The sequence below is a fragment of the Hemitrygon akajei genome, chromosome 8 (assembly GCF_048418815.1).
Source record: "Hemitrygon akajei chromosome 8, sHemAka1.3, whole genome shotgun sequence".
Classification (NCBI taxonomy): domain Eukaryota; kingdom Metazoa; phylum Chordata; class Chondrichthyes; order Myliobatiformes; family Dasyatidae; genus Hemitrygon; species Hemitrygon akajei.
Window position 1 is genome coordinate 140,224,264 of NC_133131.1, and position 20,443 is coordinate 140,244,706.

The 20,443-nt window shown below is 40.7% G+C and overlaps 1 protein-coding gene across 1 annotated transcript; it reads right to left on the reverse strand.

Annotated features, from left to right (window-relative positions):
• Positions 1-151: 151 nt before the first annotated feature.
• Positions 152-18,410, reverse strand: map3k8 (mitogen-activated protein kinase kinase kinase 8). The gene is made up of 7 exons (XM_073054749.1): positions 17,821-18,410; positions 16,609-16,779; positions 14,499-14,760; positions 14,299-14,405; positions 7,491-7,643; positions 6,124-6,370; positions 152-1,968 (listed from the first exon to the last, which is right to left on the reverse strand). The coding sequence occupies exons 1-7, from the start codon at positions 18,190-18,192 to the stop codon at positions 1,841-1,843; spliced, it is 1,440 nt and encodes a 479-aa protein (XP_072910850.1). The 5' UTR covers positions 18,193-18,410; the 3' UTR covers positions 152-1,840.
• Positions 18,411-20,443: the final 2,033 nt, after the last annotated feature.

Below are 20,443 nucleotides of genomic sequence, written 5' to 3' on the forward strand. Positions count from 1 at the left end.
TCCCACCAGCACAGTTACTGGACATTGCATCAGTATTATAAAAATACAAATCACCAATAAACTGTGGCTCAAAATGTTAAAGATATTAATGAAGGTCATGGTTTTACAAATATTGCCAACTCTAAAAACAAACGTCCAATATCAAACGAAATTCTGGTCTGGAATCTTAACACTTTTTATTTGACTGTAAAACAGTGATACAAGACGTAAAACAAAAACTCGGACTCAAACTCAAGCAACCTATGCATTATGGGTGACTGCAAGATTCAAATCTACATCTTCAGGAAGCCACAATTAAAAATAGGCCAACAATTGTTATACAAAAGGACTTGAAGGAAATTTATAAAAAATGTGTATTTTCAGATGCTGAATTTGTCCTTAGCATAATGAAATCTCTACATTAACTGCCAGAGAATGTACTAAGGGTGCATTTTTGAACAATCTTATTAGAGAAACTTGCTTGAAATAGTCACTGCTTCAATGTGTCTAGAGTCATGTATGAACACAGTATATTATCAACCGGATCTTGATAAAAGGCCTGGAAATTTGAGCTATTGTACATTTTTATGTACAGAAACAATTTTATTCATCATGCCATTATAGTGCATGAATCTGTGTGCAAATGCCAAAGACCTGCTATAAAGGATTTTTATCCAATTTTGCTACTCTTTGGACATTCAATGTGGGGACAGATCTGTTCATTCAGTGCACAATACTAGAGTGAAACTTGATTTCTAGGTTTTTTTTCTGTTAAGAACCGGCTTGTCTTTGCAACAGCTCAATAATTTCCAAGGCAGTTTACTAACACTAGCTCATTATCTCCTTTTTAATGGAATTTGATCTCCAGTAATCTCTAGCTCAATCCAAGCCACTAGATATCAGGGCAAATATCGTAAAAGAGAGTACTTATCGGAGAGACATATTGATTTGAATATTGCAGGCATCAGTACAGTACATAATGTTAGCTTAATTCAGCTGCACACATTCTCACAGCTTTTGTTTTGCAGCAAATTAACTTGTATTATACAACACACATCATTAAAGTTAACAACTAATAACAGCACACTAGAAGTTACAACACATTGAAATGTTACGTTTAGAATATAGAGAACTATCTTGAAGTTTCATTGATTTTCATTTTAGCAGCTAATGAAGTAATGTGACTAAAATACAGAGCATAAGGTTAACACATGAAGTATTTGCACTATTCCTTAATTAGTTGCTCAATGAAGCAGAGGCTAACCCCTCCCATAGGGTATACTAGAACTATCAGCTCAAAACCTTTACAGGGCTACTAGGTCACTGCGAACCCACAACACACCTTGTGTGCAATTCATTTGGCTGCATGGCATTCATTATGTACATGCTCTTGTTTCCATAGGAACACGTGTATTTTGATAAGACTTTCATCATCTTCAGTAATTTTTCATTAGAGAAATACATTAAGCAGCGATCATCACTGAAAACAAAGAGAACGAGCAGGAGCAACGATGCACCGTTCAAACCACCAGCTGCAGCAGAGGATAATAAAGTTGCTGCAGAAAACTGAGCAAAAATTCGTCTTCCTGGCACTGCCCTCCATTCACACCATGGATGTTTTGCTAAACAAAATATATTTGTGATAAAATACATCTCTACAATATTTCTTCCCTTAATGCTGCTATCAGAATGAGTAAAAAGAATCTGTGACCCCCGCACGCCGTCACAACTACCCTTGTCCACCCTCCTGCTTACTCCTCGCAATCCACACAACTACAGCCCGTTGCTGATTCCTCTAGCGGTTTACAGTATTTTCAAGCCTGACGAGACCGGGGGGCAACTCGGAGCTTTTGGAGAAAAGTCAGCCATATTCTGATCCTGGAGGACCTCTGATTATGTTGAAATATCCAGCCAAGGCACCAAAGTCTATATAAAGAGAGCGGTTCCGTTTTCCCACAGTTGATTCTTCTGTGCTGCACATGGAATTATCTGGAATTAAAGTAAAAGCAAGTTAGGAAAACCAAGCTTGATTGAAAAAAAAACACTCTTAAGCTTCAAGACGACGATATCTGATGTTATGGACTCGAAAGGAAACAAAAGTAAACTTGTTTCGTTGGCAGGGTCTCAATTCTCAGACTCCAGCCTAGCAGATTCTTGCAGTTCCTCTGGCCAGCAAGTAAAGGTTGCAACGAACTATCTGCTGGAGGAGACCCAGCGGGTCGAGCAGCATCTGCAGGATGAATAGAATTGTCAATGCTTCAAATCAAAACACTGCTTCAGCCACCTTCTGGAGAAGTCCCAGGGTTTCGACCTGAAACGCCAACAATTCCTTCCCTCCCACAGATGCTGCTCGACCCACTGAGTTCCTCCAGCAGATTGTTTGCTGCTTCATATTTCCAGCATCTACTTTCTCTTGTGCCTTTGAGTAATTGCTGCGGTTTTTGGCTAACAAAGAGAGTTCCAAGAACTCATTTGCACCAAGTGACACTGAAGTTCCAGGGTCATTGTATCTACAGTAAGGTCCCATTCCTCGCTGAGGTCAGGAAGCTGTCTGGCCAACTGCACTGATGACCTCCAGAGAGGTGGCAAAGCAACATATCCAAAATGGCACCCACGGCAGTTCAACTGGCATAACTAATGTAGATGTAATGAGCCTCATAGCCTGCGAAACCCTGAAGAGCTCACCCCAAAGCAACCCTAGACAATGCAAGTAGGAAACCACTCCTGACACTACAGCAAAGCTGGTCTTTCATGCAGGGTAGACACCACAGTTGCCCCACGTACAGTCTTCCAGTTACCAGCAACCTGGTTGCTTCCTCCTGAGAATCTTGGCTCAACAAACACATCATGGTTTGATGGCCTTCAGTATGGCTTTGTGCAGTGCTATGCAGACTGCAGGTGCAAAACAGGTTTGGAAACATTACATCAAGGATTGTGTTGAGATTATATTTACAGTATAACAGTGAATAGAATTGTTTACCTAATCTCCTTTCCCAGAAGATACTATGCAGCGGAAGTTTCCATCTGCTACATTTAAATTCTTTTCTTAGTTTATGTATCCCTTATATTTGTCAAAGGACTGATTTATTCTGTTTTATTAAAGGGATAGCCACTTCATATCTTTGTTTTGTCAGCACGCAGCAAAAGAGCCTAATCAAGTGTAAAACACTGCACAATCAGCTGCAAGCAATGTAGTGCCAGATTCATTTTCCCACTTTCTTACGAGAGTTGATTCATATCACCACCATGACCTGTGGAGGATATTCCTTCCTTTTGCTGTGTATGAGATCTAAATATCTGCACATCAAAGCAAAGCCAACTTTTATCTGCATATTCAAAAATATCTTTGGGAAGTCACAGCTGGTTCAATGGTTCATGTAAAGTTTCTCGGACATGGAAGGAGACATACGAATTCATGAAAAGAATCAGTGATTTATATGCAGCTCTGCACATTTGATGAAGTGTGTCTGTGTTAATAGTTATCATCGACATAAACAGAAATCTTAACCCCAAGTCACAGCTTCAGCTCTGACCTCCAGTGCTACCTGTGTGGAGTTCTCTCAGTGTCCCTGTGACTGCAGAGGTTTCCTTGGTCTGCCCTGCCTTCCTTCCCTATCGGTGCCTTAGCTTTAGATTTAGTGATATACCACAGTAACAGGGTCTTCCTGCCCATGATCGTTTGCTACCCATGTGACTAATTCATCTACTCACGGTACACCTTTGCAATGTGGCAGGAAACTAGAGCACCTGGAGGACACCTACACAGTCGTGGGGAGAACATACAAACTCCTTACAGACAGCGGCACTACTGAACACAGACTGCTGGCTCTGTAGTTACACTTCCCTAACTGTGCTGTACCATGTGGTGGCTGTTGGCTACTGGAAGTCGCTCCTAGGTAGGTGGTCTGTGGGAGAATTAGAATGGGTGTTAAAAAGCATGTGTTAGAGTATATAATTCAGGGAAATAAGTTGGGGAGTAGGACTGATGGGAATGGGTTTTGAACATCAGAGAAAATCAGCTGAATGCCTCTTTACATATCATATGGAAACGACCTTGAACATGTTCTTTCTCCTTGCTGACTGACTGTTAAATTTGGTTCACGTTATTTTGGATAGGAGGGGGTGCAAAGATGAAAGGTGAAATATTATTGGAGTCACAAAAGAATTCAGAAGCTGGAATCGGGAACAACAGACAGTTAATGAGGAGAACTCAATGGTTCTGTGGAGCAGAAGGAAACTGTCAACGTTCCAATTCAAAATGCAAGGTCTTGACCCAAAATGTCAACACTTTCCTTCCTCACACAGATGCTGCTCGCCCCAGTGAATAACTCCAGCAGATTTTATTGCAACAACAAACAATAATTTAATTCTCGGCAAATGGCACAAGGAAAATACCATGGAGCCTTACTACCAACAGTTTCATCTATCACTCTTGAAGTACAGTATTGACTGAGCAATGGGGAGAGGGAAGCAGAAATCCAGTGGTGGGGATGGGACTGGTGGTAAATGCAAAACTGAGTGTGAAGTTTTTGAGCAGTGAGTTCAGAATAGGTGAAGCAATGAAAACTACCTTGTCAGTGTAAGGTGATAAACGTTGGCTGAAAATTACACTCAGCCATCTCTTGCATTGGGCCAACAGACTCTGTCACTCAGGTCACAGTGTTCCACAGTCTGAGTAGAAATTCCTTTTTTGTCATCTTGAACAAACCATTTAATGCTTTCAGATAACCTGCATTTGTTTGTTATTTAAACAAGGTCTATTTTACAATCTGTTTTAACCCAAGCATGTTATTTATAATGGATCATAAACAGTGGAAATACTGTGCCTAATGTTGGAGCTAACCATTGTCACCAAGACATTCTTCCTGTCAATGTGTTTTTTCACTTCTGTTTATGTCTGATACTTTAGTCAACACAAAAAAAATCTGAATTTTATCCTGAGTTTGAACTAAGATGCCCAAATCCGTGTGATTGGCTACAGCATTTGTTTTCAATTATATTTTTCTTTATTATTATCATATCCGATATACCTTAAGGTCCTGATATCTGGTACTCAGATAGATCCAGCCTCTGTAAGTCACCTCAGCAGCATTCCTTATGATCTAGCAGAGGCCTCGCAGTGAGCTACTTGGAATGCTGCATTGTTACAGGTGCCAGTTTTCAGATGGCACATTAAGTCAAAGCCTTCTTGAACAAGTCTATTCCCTCCAGAAGATGTTTAAATCCTGTGATCACATGAAGGTCATTTCATTGAAAAATTAGTCTTACTCCTACCTCACAATCAAGATCAGGGTCAGATTCAGGTGTGATATCATTGGCACATGTCATGAAATTAGTTAACCTTGCAGCAGCAGTACAATGCAATGCATAATATTAGAAAAGACATGAATTGCAGGAAGTATAAATAAATAATAGTTAAATTAAATAAGTAGTGCAACAATGGTAATAAAAAAGTAGTGAGGTAGTGTTCATGGGTTCAATGTCCATTCAGAAACCAGATGGCAGAGGGGAAGAAGCTGTTCCTGAATCACAGAATGCCTTAGTAATTGTTATGTTGTAACTCTGCTCAGATTTCCATGTCCTGTTACTTACTTTACCACAAAGGAGTTCCCCTTCTATAAACCACTAGAGAGACTTTAATGACCTTGAGAAATTCTACTCCAATAGATGTTTGTGCTTGTTGGTTCACACAAGCTTACACCGAGAAGGGGCGGTAATGTGCAGGGTTTGGAGGGAATCAGAGGTAATGGCACTTTGTTCTCAGTCAATGATCAATTAGCAGGATTAGAAGTAGAAGCTTTGGATCACTTTCCACCCTCCCCAAGACAAAGATGCTGAGACTAATTACTGCAGTCAAACACTGTACAAAAGAGTCAACAGATTTTCCTTTGGTAGATAGAGCACCATTGAAGCCAACAGTGAGGTGTTGTAATATTACAACCTAGCTTGCCCATCATCAGACTGATGGGACTGGGTGCAGTGCCACTTTCACTTCCCAGTGCAATGTGATACTGAACAGAAAGTAACACGACTCTGCACCCAATCCTCTAAGTTCCACAACTTGTGTGGGGCTAAAATCACCCACTCAAGTTGCTGCCAAAAAACCTTTAATTCCCTCATCCCTAAGAAAATGAAAGGGCGTACCACAAATTTGCTCAGGCAGCTCCAGCTCTTTTCTCCTGAAGGTACGATTTAGCTCAAAGAGCGCTGAGTCGAGGCTCTGGCAGCGTGGCTGATCTTCGGCTGGTTGGCTCAGTGCTTTGTGCTTCAACAGCTCCGCTGCAGTCCAGCGCTCCTTTGGATTTCTCTCTAATGCAGCCTCAATGAATTGCCTCATGGTCGAGCTGCAATCCTCTGCAATATCTTCTAACGGCGGAGCCTGTTTGTGAATCTTCAGAAGAATAGAATTTACCAAAAATAAATGTAGAGTTTACAAACTAGAAATGAAGTAAGGAATACATTTTTATATTTGATATTTTTATTCCTTATTATTAATTTTCACTCAAGTCCTTACAGTGTTTTGGTTTTTCATACCCACTGTGTGCAATTCTGGTCACTGTGCGTTACAGGAAGGGATGTATGCCCTGGCTAAGGACTACAGAGCTCGAGGTCACATGCTCAAGATAAGAGGTATGCTATTTAAGTCTGAACTGAGAAGAAATCTCTTCACTTTAGAAAGGGTGCAGAAGAGGTTTACCAGGATGCTGCCTGGATTAGAGGGTGAGCTAAAAGGAGAGGTTGGACAAATTTAGGTTGTTTTCTTTAGAGGGCTGGAAGCTGAGGGGACATCTAGTGGAAATTTATAAAATTATAAGTGTAGAAAAGGTTAACAGTCAGAATCTTTTCTCGGGTAGAATGAAATAATTGAAAAACATTAAGGTGAGAGAATGAAAACTTAAAGGAGACGTGCAAGACACATTTCTTACACAGAGATGGTGGGTACCTGTGTGTTGATGGAACCAGATACAAAAGTGGCTTTAAAGAGGATTTTAAATAGGTATGTGATTCTGCAAGGAACGGAAGAATATGAATCATGCACATGCAGAACAGATTAAGTTAATTTGGCAGTACCCTAGTTGTGATCTCACTAAGATCCTATATGCAGTAATTCCAAAAAGATATCCTTACATTTGCACTCAAGTATTCTTTCAATAAACACCACTGAGCCGTTTGCCTTCTAAAATACCCACTGCATGTTAGTTTCCAGTAGCTTATGTATAATGATGCTCAGATTCTTTGAAGGTTAATGTTTTCCAGTCTCACCATCCCTTTGACTTCTTTCACTTATTCTGGTTTCTCGTAATCCATGCCTTGGCCACACACCCAGTTAAGATAGGAATCCACAGTTTTACATCAATTACAGGGACCAATTTCAATGCAAATCAAATAGATTATCTCCTTATCCCATGTAGATGATCTTAACAAACACTGCATTTGTTTGATTTAAAAAACATATTTAAATTTGAAACAATCCCTGCTTTTTATTCAGATCTTTTGTGGTGGAAACTTACAATGTACAGATATGATGGGTAAGCTGATCTAGGGTATCTCTTCACCCAGGGCGGATTTCCAGTCTGCATGTGGATAATCGTAGAACCAAGACTGTAGATGTCTGATTTTGTTGAATGTCCTCTGCAGGTAATAACTTCTGGACTCATATAAAACTAAAATTGAAAAATGCATACTGTAAATCTATGGTTAATTCATGGTTTATAATTACTCTCACAATATCTTTCCACTTGGCAATTACAGAACCACTGAGATATAAATGTTTTTACCTTCTATCCATACAATATACACCTGTGCTAAGAATATTTAGTAACCACGGAATTGGTCATTTTAAATATGAAATCATTACTACTCAGTCTAAAAAAGAAAGTTGGTCAAAAGGATTTCATATTGAATTCAGATAATATTACTTTCTTAGTGTCTGGAGAATGTAAAATTTCTACACATGCAATCTATGTCCAGTGTTCAGCACTCAATACAAGAGTTACACTCTGTGTTTAGACATACAAGGATCCGCTCTTCAGTATCTTTCCAAATGTGTAGGAAGTATTTCACATTCAACACAAGTCAAAATCAAACTAAAAGTTATTATCAAAGTACACATACGATACCATATACTACCTTTAGATTCATTTTCTTGCAGGCACCTACAGGAGTGTTAAGACATACATTCAGAACCCCCATGATTCCCCCCTTTAACTGATAAATTAAACGTCAGAATAGGCTTTAACTGATCTTTGGCACCTAGACCACCTCCTGTCCCCCGCAGCACAAAGCTGAGAAATTGAGCGGTTTCTATGTACACTGAATAGATATAATGCCATATTAATCAGTTGAAAAGGAACAGAGCGTACAAGACACAGTCACAGTCTGCCCAATGAATACATTGTACCAAATATATTAACATTCTATGTTAAGCACCTCTATTATTCATCAATGTGCTACACAAGTACATGAAGAATGTTTATAAAGTAGAATACACAAAAAATGCTGGAGGGACTCAGTGGGAAAGGATACAGTTGATGTTTTGGGCCGAGACCCTTCAGCAAGACTCTTTTCCATTGATGCTGCCTGGCCTGTTGAGCTCCTCCAGCATTTTGTGTGTGCTATTTGGTTTTCCAACACCTGCAGATTTTCTCGTGTTTGTGTTTATAAAGTATATTCCATGTAGAATACCATGTCAAATTATATGGTTAGCACTTTTTAATAAACCAATAAATGAAAGATAGATATGATCATAGTGCTATGGTTTAGGAATCCAAAATTCTCAAAATTCCACCAGGTCAGTGTGAGAATTTGAATTTAAAAAGGGAAAAGTTGTTGTTGGAATGACATAAAGATTGATTATAAACACTAATGTTCAATTTTGTAACCAAATAGAGGATTTGCTCCTTATATAACATAGCTCATTTCATGTTTTATTCTGATTAAAATGCTGATAATCTTTTGTAATCCCACCTGGAGTTTTTAGCCTGGTAAATGTTGATTGGAGACAACAGACAGAATTGCCTTGGATCAAAATTTGGACAAACCTTGTCACATCTAAAGTAAGTGTACATTATATTATATTTTATATATATATATATATATATATATATATAGAGAGAGAGAGATAGATAGATAGATAGTATATAGCATGGAAACATGCCATTTGGCCTAACTTATTCATGTTGGCCAAGATGCTTAACTATGCTAATCCTATTTGTCTGCATTTGACCCATCTAGGCCCTTCCCATTCGTGTAGATACCTTTTAAACATTGCAGTTGCGTCTATCTCTATCATTTCCTCTGGTAGATCATTCGATATACCAACTATCTTCTCTGTATGAAAAGCGTGGCCTTTAGAGCCTCTTTCAACCTATTGTATCTTAGACTCCCTTACCCTGTGACTATCTATGCGCTTTAGAATGTAATAAAATTCTATAAGGTCTACGAGAATTAAAAGTTCTGTAAGTGTTGTAAGAGTTTTCTAAAATCACCATCTTTCACTCTGAGAAAAAATTCCAGCCTATGCAATCACTGCTTACAAGTCTAACTCCCCAGTCCGGGTAACAGTCCTATTAACCTTCTCCGCATTCTCTGTAGTTTAATCACATCCTGCCTATAGTATGGTGACCAGAATTGCACACAATACTCCAAGTGTGGCCTAACCAACCACTTGTACAACCGTAACACAATATCACAACACCTCAGGTGACATAGTATATACCTCCTTCACCACTCTGTCTGCCTGTGTTGCTGCTTTCAGGGAACTATATACTTGCACCCCAAGGTCTTACTGTTTAATAACTCTCCCCAGGGCCCTACCATTGATGTGTATGTAGCAACACACAAAATGTGGGAGGAAGTCAGTTGACTAGGCAGAAACTATGGAGGAAAATGGACAGAACTTTTTGGGTCAAGACTCATGGATTGGAAGGAAATAGGGAGATAGCCAGAATAAAAAGATGGGGGGACGGATAGAGAAAGAGCTGGCGGGCGGGTGATAGGTGGTTTTCAGAGGAGAGGTCGACGACCGGCAGTTGAGGGGGGTGAGGAATGGGAATGGTACAAGAAGTTGAGAGGCGATAGGTGGAAGTGACAAAGGGACAAAGAAGAAGGAATGTGATAGGAGAGAACAGTGGGTCACATGATAAAGGGAAAGAGGTGGGAAGGGGTACCAAAGGGAGAAATGGGTTGTGGTTAGATTGGGAGGATGGGGACAGAAAGGGAAGGGGGGGCTAGGATGGGAGGGATAAGAGAAATCAAAAGAAGTGGGTGGGGGGGGAGAGACAGGGGGGTGCAGCAGTTAGAGAGGTCTATGCTCATGCCTTCAGGTTGGAACGACCAAAGTGAAATATGAGGTGTTGTTCTCCAAATCTGTATCTACCCTCAACCTGGCAGTAGAGGAGTCTGTGGACAGACATGTTGGTATAGGAGTGAGGAGTGGAATTAAAATGGCTGGGCACTGGGAAATCCCAGCTGTTAAGGCAAGTGGAACATCGGTACTCAATGAAGCAACTCCTCCCCCCACCTACCAATTTGTGTTGGGTCTCACTGTGGTAGAGGAGGCCACTCCAGGTGCACCAGCTGCAATAAATGATCCTCACAGATTCACATTTGAAGGAATGGCTCACCTGAAAGGGCTCTTTAAAGCCTTTAATGGTGTTGAGGGTGGTATAGAGGCAGGTATTAACACTTAGGCTGACTGCAGGGATAAGTGCATGGGGGGGGGGGGGGAGGGTGGAGGGGTTCATGAACTGCCTGGTTTAACTTCCCAAAATGCACCTCTTTGCACCTTCCTCAGGCAATCCCTTCCTTACCTTCTCAGTTGATCTGAACTTAAACAACTTTCTTCACTGTTCACTACACCACCAATCTTGGTGTTATTTGCAAATGTACTAATCTGCCCACCTAAGTTCTCTTCCAAATCGTTAATGTATATGTACAATGTCCTGTGTATGTTACTAAAAAGGGCTTCTTTGGTTTATTACGAGTAGGAATGCTTCTTTGTCTGTTAAAAGTTTCTCTTGCCGTTGTTTCGCTTTAGAATGGCTGATATGGTAATTGTATTCATTTGTTAATCAATGGGGAATGTTATTGTGTTTTGTGAGGCTGGGAACTTGGGGGAGGGGTTGCGCGGGCTTGGGGTGTGAGGAGAGTCCAGAGGGAGACGCCGAGGATGGAGGACGTGCGCTCAGACGACCACCGGGGAGTCCGAAGTGGAAGTTTCGGGAGGACGACTACCGAGGAGTCGAATGGTTCGCTGGATGAGCTCCACCGATGTGCACTAAACTGACTGAACTTTGATAAGTTGGCGCCTTTTGTTTTTTTCTTGTATATATATATATATTGTATTGCCTAATACTCTTTTAATTTTAGTAAACTCTTTAAAGTGTATTTCATAACGGTATTTGTTGTGGGTTTGATACTGTTGGCGGGCGCGAGGCATAAACGCGATTCTCACAGCACCTGCGTGTACGGGAGGTGGGTTGGTGTGTGGCTGGATCTCTTTTTCCCCTAGACATATACCAGCCTGTTGGGTAAGTGTTACATATAGTCAACCCAAAACCGATCCCTATGGTAGACCACCAATCTGAAAAGCAATCCTCTGCACACAGTCTGTCTCCCCATCCCCAATCACACTGCATATTGCCATTGATTTTGCTTAAAAACTATTTAAACTTAAGTAAATATTTCCATTAAAATCATTAAAAGCACGCACAAATTATCTTTAAAAATGATTAAAAATCTTATTGCCTCCTGTCTGCAAGTACATAATCCCCAGTGAAATCAGTGGCCCTTCAGATGACTCATCATGTCTGATTGATGCACTATCTTTAAGGTAATTCTCCAGGGTAACACTGGAAACTCCTATCAAAGCTTTGCCACTGGACTTCATGAAAAATCTGGTGACAGCCTGCATCCTCTACAACATTTAACAATCTTTAGGATCCACGTTTGATGGTAGAACCTACTTTGCTGGATTTGTGTTTATCCCATTTTAAAGACTCACAATGAGGTAGCGTTCATAAATGCTACTAAAGGCAGCAATCTGTCCTTTGAAACTTTTACAGTGACTTACAGATAAAAATCTGGGTAATTCCATCCAATATCTTTTATTTGGAATGAATTCTTTACTGATGAGAAATACATCATTAATTCCTCAATTACCAAAAGAAAAAAAATGAACTGGAATGAATTAATATGGGATCTATTAATGAGTTCCTTGCCTTTTATGCTTAGAAACAAACTTCATTAAGTGGAAAGAGAAACAGAATTAACAGTTCAGTCAATGACCTTTTTCCAAGACCAGGAAGAAGAGGAAATGAGTTAGATTTAATTTGCATCCCTTCCCCTATCCTCTCTGCAAATTAAACTATTTGTATGCCGAGTTCTTACAAGGATATTTGACCTGAAATTTTAACTTTGTCACTCAGTTCATACGTTTCCTAATACTGATTTTAGTATTTTCTATTCACGTTCAGATTTGCAGGTTTCTGCTTGTCATCTTTAACTGAAATTGATTGAACGTCATCATTCTTTACATAAGCCATTGGGGGAAAGGCATCCCATGGCTTAATGCAGATTTAAATAAATGATAAGCTATTATTAACACCACTAGACTCATTCCCATTCATGCTATCTTCTATCAATACTTTCACCTTTAATGTCACTAGCAACATTTCCTTGGCACTTTGACCAATTCTTGAGCAACCTCCACATTTATCTCCAGCTATGACTGGATAACGTCTGTGAGAAAAGAACCTGAGGGATGCGTAGGCCCTCATGTCCCAGGAGCCCTGACACTCATCATTTAAACTGCTTCCTCCCATGAGGTCAGTTCAACAGACCTTGCACAGAGTTTGGGCCAACTTGACACGCTGGCTCAATTCCATGATGAGTGGGGCTTAGAATCAGAGTCAGAATCAGGTTTAATATCACTGGCATAGGTCACAAAATTGGTTGCTCAGGGACTGTATCTATAACATTACCAGTTTGTATTCAGTAATCAGTTGAAATAGTTTGAACACGTCTCTGTACCTGCACAATAACTACCTTTGTAATTCCCTTGCTGCCGTGATCTTCCCATGTCATTGTGCAAGTTTCTGCTGAGAAACCACTTAAGTATTTCTAGACTCCCTCACTGCTCCCTGCATTAGGCTCTGGATGGCTGACCTGCCTCATCTCCAGTATCAGATCATAAATCAGGTAAGCACAACCATAAGAATGTAAGAGATAAAAGCAGGCATAAGCCTCAACTTGTTCCACTATATAACATGATCACCACTGTTCTGATCTGGGCCTCAACTCCATCATAATCCTGGAATCCCTAATAGTCCAAAAATATGTCTATCTAGTCCTTAACTCTACCTAATGATCAAACTTCCACAATTCTCTGAGATAGAGAATTCAAAACATTCACAACCATATCTCTTTGGAATGCACCATTACAAATGCAAATCTTGTGTTATATGCTATCACATCTTTATCTGCTTCTTTAGCTTTCTATAGACCTTTATCCTGCCTCTAACTTTGCATTGCAATTTCCCACTTGAAAATTTTGCACATAAAAATATCACTAAAAATTATGTGCTTTCCCGGCATATGTGACGAATAAACTCTTCTCCTGCTTCCGGCTGGGTACGGGTATTAATTATAATTGACGTTTCGATGACAACATGATAAGATTATTTGGAGCAAATGTTTGCTGAACACAAGAGTGCTTGGGTTCAAATTCCCTTGTTCTGTCCTTCATTCGACCACCTTCTCTATTCTCCTACACTAGGCCCCCTCTGATGAGTTCCCTGTTCTCAGCTACTGTCAATATAAACCATAAAATGGGTACGGAACATGGAGCAAATCATTCACATAAGAAGCAATCACCAAAAGGGTCTGCCAGCAAAACTTTGTGAAAATATCCCACTATTATAAAAATACATCAGAGATATAGGCACTCCAAATTGTTAAAGCAGTTAAAAACAGAAATCCCTAAAAGGAATTGAAACCTCAGTTCTGAGGTCATGCAAAATAACAGATCTGTTGATTCCGCTAGTTTCTGTACAGTTTGAATAATGAATCAGAAATACTATTGCCCTTTTGTAGTTGCAGAGAACTAGAGAATGCAAAGAGCTAGAAAAAAAATAACATATATTAAATTACCTTCATACTTTTAAAAATTGGGGAAGAGTTAATATTTCGGAGATACACAGAAAAAGAATCAAAGCTGAACCCATCCAGTTTGTAAGAACTCAAGGGATGAAACATGATAGATAAAAAAAGTACAGGCTGAAATAACTGAAGTGTTACTATCAGAATAGTCATTCTTACCTCTGTCCCTCGAATATCTCTGGGAATGTAGATTTCTTCAGTCATCTGTACAGTGAGTCCAAAATCTACCAGCACTGCTTTGGTTGACATGAGAACTATGTTGCTGGCTGTGAGGAAGAGACCAAATCAGTTATTATTTTATGCACCAATATCCTTTAGCAGATTTGTTGCTATTCACACATCTCAAAAAAAAGACTTACGTTTAATGTCATGATGGATCACTCTTTTGGAATGTAGGAAGTCAAGGGCTTTGAGGACATGTTTAGTCAACCATATGATTTCATATTCCTTCATTGGCCCACAGCTTTCCAGTTTTTCCAGGACAGAACCTCCCTCTCCTGCCTCCATGAAGAGGTGTATGGTCTCATTCCAGAGTAAGGCCCCATACAATTCTGCAATGTTCTCATGTCGGAACCGTGCTTGGATCTTAATGTCGGCAGGTTTGAAGTATTCCATCGGTATCTTAGAATTAAAAAGAAAATGCACTGTGTAATTAAAGAAATTGGATTTGCAATACATCTATATACTATATAGAATACAAAGAAACACGTTTATTTCTGCTCTTTTCCTGTCTATGTTATACAAATAGCTTATATTGAAGTAAGAATATAGACTGTCCAAGTTATTTCAACATTTAGGGAGTGCCACACATTCCACATCTGCTGACTGCAGACTTTTGAGCAAAATTTTATATGATGCTGATCAATAGCCTCTTAGCCACTTTATTACACCCTTTACCAAAGAATAATGAGGTCAAGTAAATAAATCTCTGTCAGTGGCAACAACACCAGCCTAGCCAGCTCAGTAAAGTAGCTCACAGCCTACCTCACCACAAGAGCCTTCTGGGGAATTCCTTCCGCTAATATGTACTGCAGGAATTAAGGGTACTTTTACCAAAGATAGAATTTTCATGTTGTAAATTAAAAACTTTCCTCTTACTTTGAGTTTTTTGTAATTTCCTTTCAGCTTTCCCTCTGCTACAACCGTCCTATTCCAACTGAATGAGAACTTTTATTTGCTTAGGGACACACCACTGTAACACACCCTTGTATTAAATAATTATACTGTTAAATATGTGAAAGCAAACTGTTTTGCAGCTTGACTGCAGTTGTTTCATGTTCTGCATTTCATTCAGAAAGTTCAGCTGTATGCACTGTGATCTAATTTTAAAATAAGCTTCATAAGAATATAAATACTGAAGAATTAGAAACAGGAGTAGGCCATCTGGCCCTTGGAGTCTTCTCCAAATTCCTTAAGCTGATGGCTGAACATTTACCAGTACGCTGTTTTCTTGCATTATTCCCGTATCTCTTCCCTCCCAAAAATCTCCGCTTTGTACGAACTCAATACACTGAGTTACAAGGATACACCATCAGCTGCACGGAAATATGACTTAAAAGCTTACTGTTGTGACAAGTACTGTGATACCATGAAGAAGTTCTGCTTTGTGTGGTCTTCATGCCACGCATAAGTTCATTAGGGTAGTAGAAAGAAAACCAAATGTAGAATATAGTGCAACAGCTACAGAAAAAAGTGCAGAGAAGCTAGAAAGAAAATAGATGTCAATCATGAATGTCTTGCGCCTTACTCTGAGATTGGTTAGTTCCAGGTTTCAGGTTCCAGGTTTCTCATTAACAGTCTGCAGTGAGCCTGCTGATCCCTCAAGACCCCTCCAAGGAGACCCCTCATTCTTTTAAACTCCACAAAATAAGTCTACTTTTTAAAGTACACATTTGCATTCCTTCACCAAAATTAAACAGAAACACAAGGAGAGCTTCCTCAGTCTATCCCACCACAGTACAGGAATGCACGGGTGCCCAACTGTCTGAAAACTGAGGACAAAACACAGACTGGTAAAGGTATCTGCCCCATTTAAGTTACCTTCTCTTGTGTCAGAAACCAATGAAATTTTAAAGATCAGGAACAGAATTAGCAAAAATCTGATCCAGGCTTACTATTATTGTGGCAAATTTAAAAGCAGGCTGCAAACTAAGGGAAGTCACACGGAAATGATTTCTACATAAAGAACGACGGTGCAAGTTCCAGTAACATAACTCTAAAATGAACATACGTGATTTAAGGGTCAACTAATTGTTTTACTGAGAAGAGAGCTTACGGGATGTGATGATGTATTTAACACATGATTTTGAGACTAACCAAAGTGGAATTGAATTGCCGTGCCATCAAGTTTCTATTACCAAACCTACTGCATTGTGTAAATACTCCGTGTTAAAAAAATTATTCTCTGAAGTTGAATATGTATTTCTGTAAGGGAGGAAGTTTGATTTAGAAATATCTTTTGCAGCTTACCAATTTGCATGCCATGCGCTTTTTTGTCTTCTCATCTTGTGCAAGGTGGCACTTTCCAAAAGTACCTCGAGGGATGTAGCCAGGCCCGATATTTCTATGGGCAAATTTCCATGGAAACAAGGAGACATCAGTGTTGACCCAATAATGCCCATTGTTGATAGTTATTGCCGTCTGTTAAATAAATGGATTGATAATTTAACATTGCTGAAGTAAATTCTCGAGTCATTATCATTTTGCTCTTTACTGGGCGCGTACTGTGTGCAAATTAGCTGCTATCTTTCACTGCTACACTGATAGCACTCTAATTGTGAAACACCAAGGGTTGCATTGGAAAAAAGAACGAATTTGTTTCTTTTGAGAACAATTAAGAATCAACAATCAAAAATTACAGCAAGAAAAAGAATTCATGTTAACGACCCAGTTCGCTGAATGGATTAAAAATGCATTCATCAACCTACATCAAATGTGTTGAGAAATAAATTTAAGTTAGCTTAAGATGCAAAATATTTTCTACTGTCACTGAATGTGACACTTCAGTGCACCACAGAGCAAAACTGGTAAAATCCCATCTTCTGTACGAGATAAAGCATCTCGCAATATTTAATAAATATCTAGACCAGCACTTGAATTTCCAAGAAAGTTATAAATCAGGCGCTGGTAAGTAGATTGGTATTGAAGAGTACTTGACGGTCGGCAGGGAAAGAATATATAACTTTGCAGGGCAGACAGCATCTATACAGAAAAGTACAGTCGCTGATTTGGGACTCTCTTTTTCATAGCAGCTGCCTGGCCTGCTGAATTCCTCCAGCATTTCCAGCATCTGCAGATTTTCTCTTGTTTGCTATATGACTCTACCTCTTCGATAGGTGGAAGTGCAGGCTCCCATCGTCCCAGGAACTTTCCCCTGAGCGCAGGAAAACTTGTATGCATTCCCTAACGTAATTTTGAAAACAAACTTTTCGAAACAGACCAACTGGGTCATTTACGGCACTGCCATCTGTAAGATCTTGCCGCGACGTTACAATAGCAACCATCCTAAGCGGCATAAACGCAGCTTTTCTTTCACCGTTCTGAACACGTTTAAAATGGTCGACATCCGCCTCAGTAAAACTTCTTATGTTATTGGTCCGAACCATCACGCAGTAAATACTCGCTTATCGTAAGTAAACTTATAGTGTTTGACAAGAGTTGTTGGATTTGCAAATTCCTCACCTTATTCAACATGACTCCTGCCTGGTAGTTTCTGTCCCGTTTAAGACTATGGGAAGTGCTTGACACCTGATTAGCGAAGTTGAGTAAGTCCTCCACCGTCCCATATCTGACAGTGGCGAGCAAGTTCGATTGAAGACTGTCCCCGCCTCCCTCCTCTCGAAGACCCCTCTCTAGTTCATCGGAGCCCTGGGTCAGCCCCAGGAGATTCTGCTGGTATAGCGCCGTGCACTCCTCCAGCGGGAAGAGCACTTCCAGCGCATCCATCATGTCGTCCATCTGTTCCAGAAGCAGTTCCAAGCTTGCGTTCTCGATGCTCTCGGTCAACATGGAATCCATCGCCTTCTGTCGCTCCCGGCTGTCCGTGCTGAGCATAAGGGGTCGGCAGGTACCATCAGCTCAGCGGGCTGCTCGGAAACAGACGCAGACTCACCCCGCCGTTCCTCTCGGCGTCTGGGACATACTCCGCTGTTCTCTGTTAACCAGCCTGACTGAGTGACGTGCCGGGATTCCCGAGCACATAGACATATGGGGCGTTGCTATGGAAATCAGCGGGGGCGGAGGGTAGAGCGCCTGGGGTTGCCCCAGATCTGAAAGTCACGAAAATATCACAACACCATCAATGTCAGCAAAGCAAACCCATGAACGGTATATGCTACCTTATCAGTTAAAGCAATCGTTTATTATCATATATTAATTCAAGGCAACGTAAAGGAGGGTGCTGCGGAATAGAAACTTAATCAGACTTTGTCCTTACATATTGTAGTAAAGGACACGAGAGATTGTTGATGCTGAAATCCATAATAACAAGCAGGATGCAGAAAGGTCGACTGCACATTTCTTTCAACTAACGCTGCCTGACCCGTTGAGTACCTCCAGCGTCTTGTTTGTCGTCAGAGCTCCCCAGAACATCTTGGCCCTCACTGAACAAGAGCGGAACGCTGTCTATTAAATGTTTCAAATAGATTCTGCACACATTAACTGCAGCCAGTATCCGAGATCTGGTACGAAGTCCGGAAAGAAAGAGGGAAAGATCACCGCAGTAAAGTGATCGGTAATGACGACCACCCCTGCGCCTCCTTCCCCTGCCCCCCGCCTTACCTGAAGCGGGCACCTATAACAAAAATTAAAATACAAATAGTTGATGTCTCACGGGCCAGTGAGGCAATAGGTATGCTTGTCCACCCCGATGCGGGAAGATCGCTTGACCAGCCCCGCGCCTATCGCGGCGCTACCGGCGCCACAGCTGCTGCTGATCGGGGCTGACTAAAGATCAGTCAAAACAACTAACAATGGGACTTCGTTATTGCAATTATTTAATAATATCCAATGTCTTAAATAAATATCAATCAATTAAACCAATTACTAATGTAATTGTTAGTGATACATTTTAAGGCGAATATCAAGTCGCCTCTAATAGCCTTTACTGGCTTTTAGTTCTTTGGCTACAGTGTGTTCATGTAATGATGTAGAATATAAAATGCTCAGGGGAGTGGGAGCGCCTGCAAAGCCTGTAACGCTGCTAAATATACAAAAAGGATGATCTTGTCACTTTACCTCCCCTAGAGGACGGGCAGTTTAAAACGTTTTTCCCCGATTGCCAGTACAAATCACTTCCTGTTTTCTTACACACGCTATCACTGTGCGTAAAAAGTCGTGACCCACCACACGTCAACATTACGCAGAGCTTTCATCTTCCTTGCCCCAGCGTGTATAGATCCGTTTCAAACCTCAGATCTGTGTAATGGCGCGTTTGCTCGGAAGAAGTGGAATCGCTGCGCGGAGATACGAAAAATATAGACACAACTGGGTTTTAATAACTCAATGCGTCGACATTAGTTGCGGTCACGCTTACTCTCTGTAATCGAGGATTGTTTTTTATTTGGCTTTTCGCTACTTTGTATCATCACTCACGTTTGCTGGTAACGCGGACGTGTGGGAAGGAGAGTGGACCAAAAGAATCACTTGTCTCTGTAGGACACCTTCCCTTTTCATCTATGATTGAAACACGTCACAGAATTAATTAATAGCGCCATAGAATAACTATTACGTGGCCAAAGAAACACTTGGGGAGATCCACAAATAGTAAAGAGACACGGATCTATTGTATTTTTACAGTGCTCGGGAGCTTGCAAACCCGTACCACCACTACCAGTACTCTCTCCTCCACCTTTTTAAATTAAAAAGTTAGGATTTTCTTAAATATTTCATGTTAAAGAGCAATATCTTCGGCAGCTTGACCGGTATACAGACTAAGCAATGGAAAAAAAGGCGACAGCAAGCCTGCGTTTTATCATGCACACTGAACCAGAGGAAATACTGGTCGGCCCGAAACGTCGTCTGTTTACTCCCACCCATAGATGCTGCCCGACCTGCTGCGCCTCTCTAGGTAGGTCTTGCTCGAGATTTCCAGCACCTGCAGTACCTCTTGTGTCAAAAAGGAGATAAACTGCTGCGCTCCGGCCCAATTCAGTGGGGGTGGTTAAAGGTCTGTTTCTGCCTCTATGGTGCTCACATAAAGGGGAAGCAGGGGGAGGGAGAATGGAGCAGAGGCTGATGGAGGGGATTATGCCTTCTGGATGAATACACTAGGACTTAAATGCATTTGGCTCCCGGGACTCTGTCT

Coding starts and splice junctions, on each gene's coding strand:
- map3k8 (XM_073054749.1), bottom strand. CDS start 18,192: ATGCTCAGCACGGACAGCCGGGAGCGACAGAAGGCGATGGATTCCATG. Junction 16,780..17,820: donor CAGGAGTCATGTTGAATAAG/GTGAGGAATTTG, acceptor TTTATTTAACAG/ACGGCAATAACTATCAACAA. Junction 7,644..14,298: donor GAGATATTCGAGGGACAGAG/GTAAGAATGACT, acceptor TTTCAATTTTAG/TTTTATATGAGTCCAGAAGT.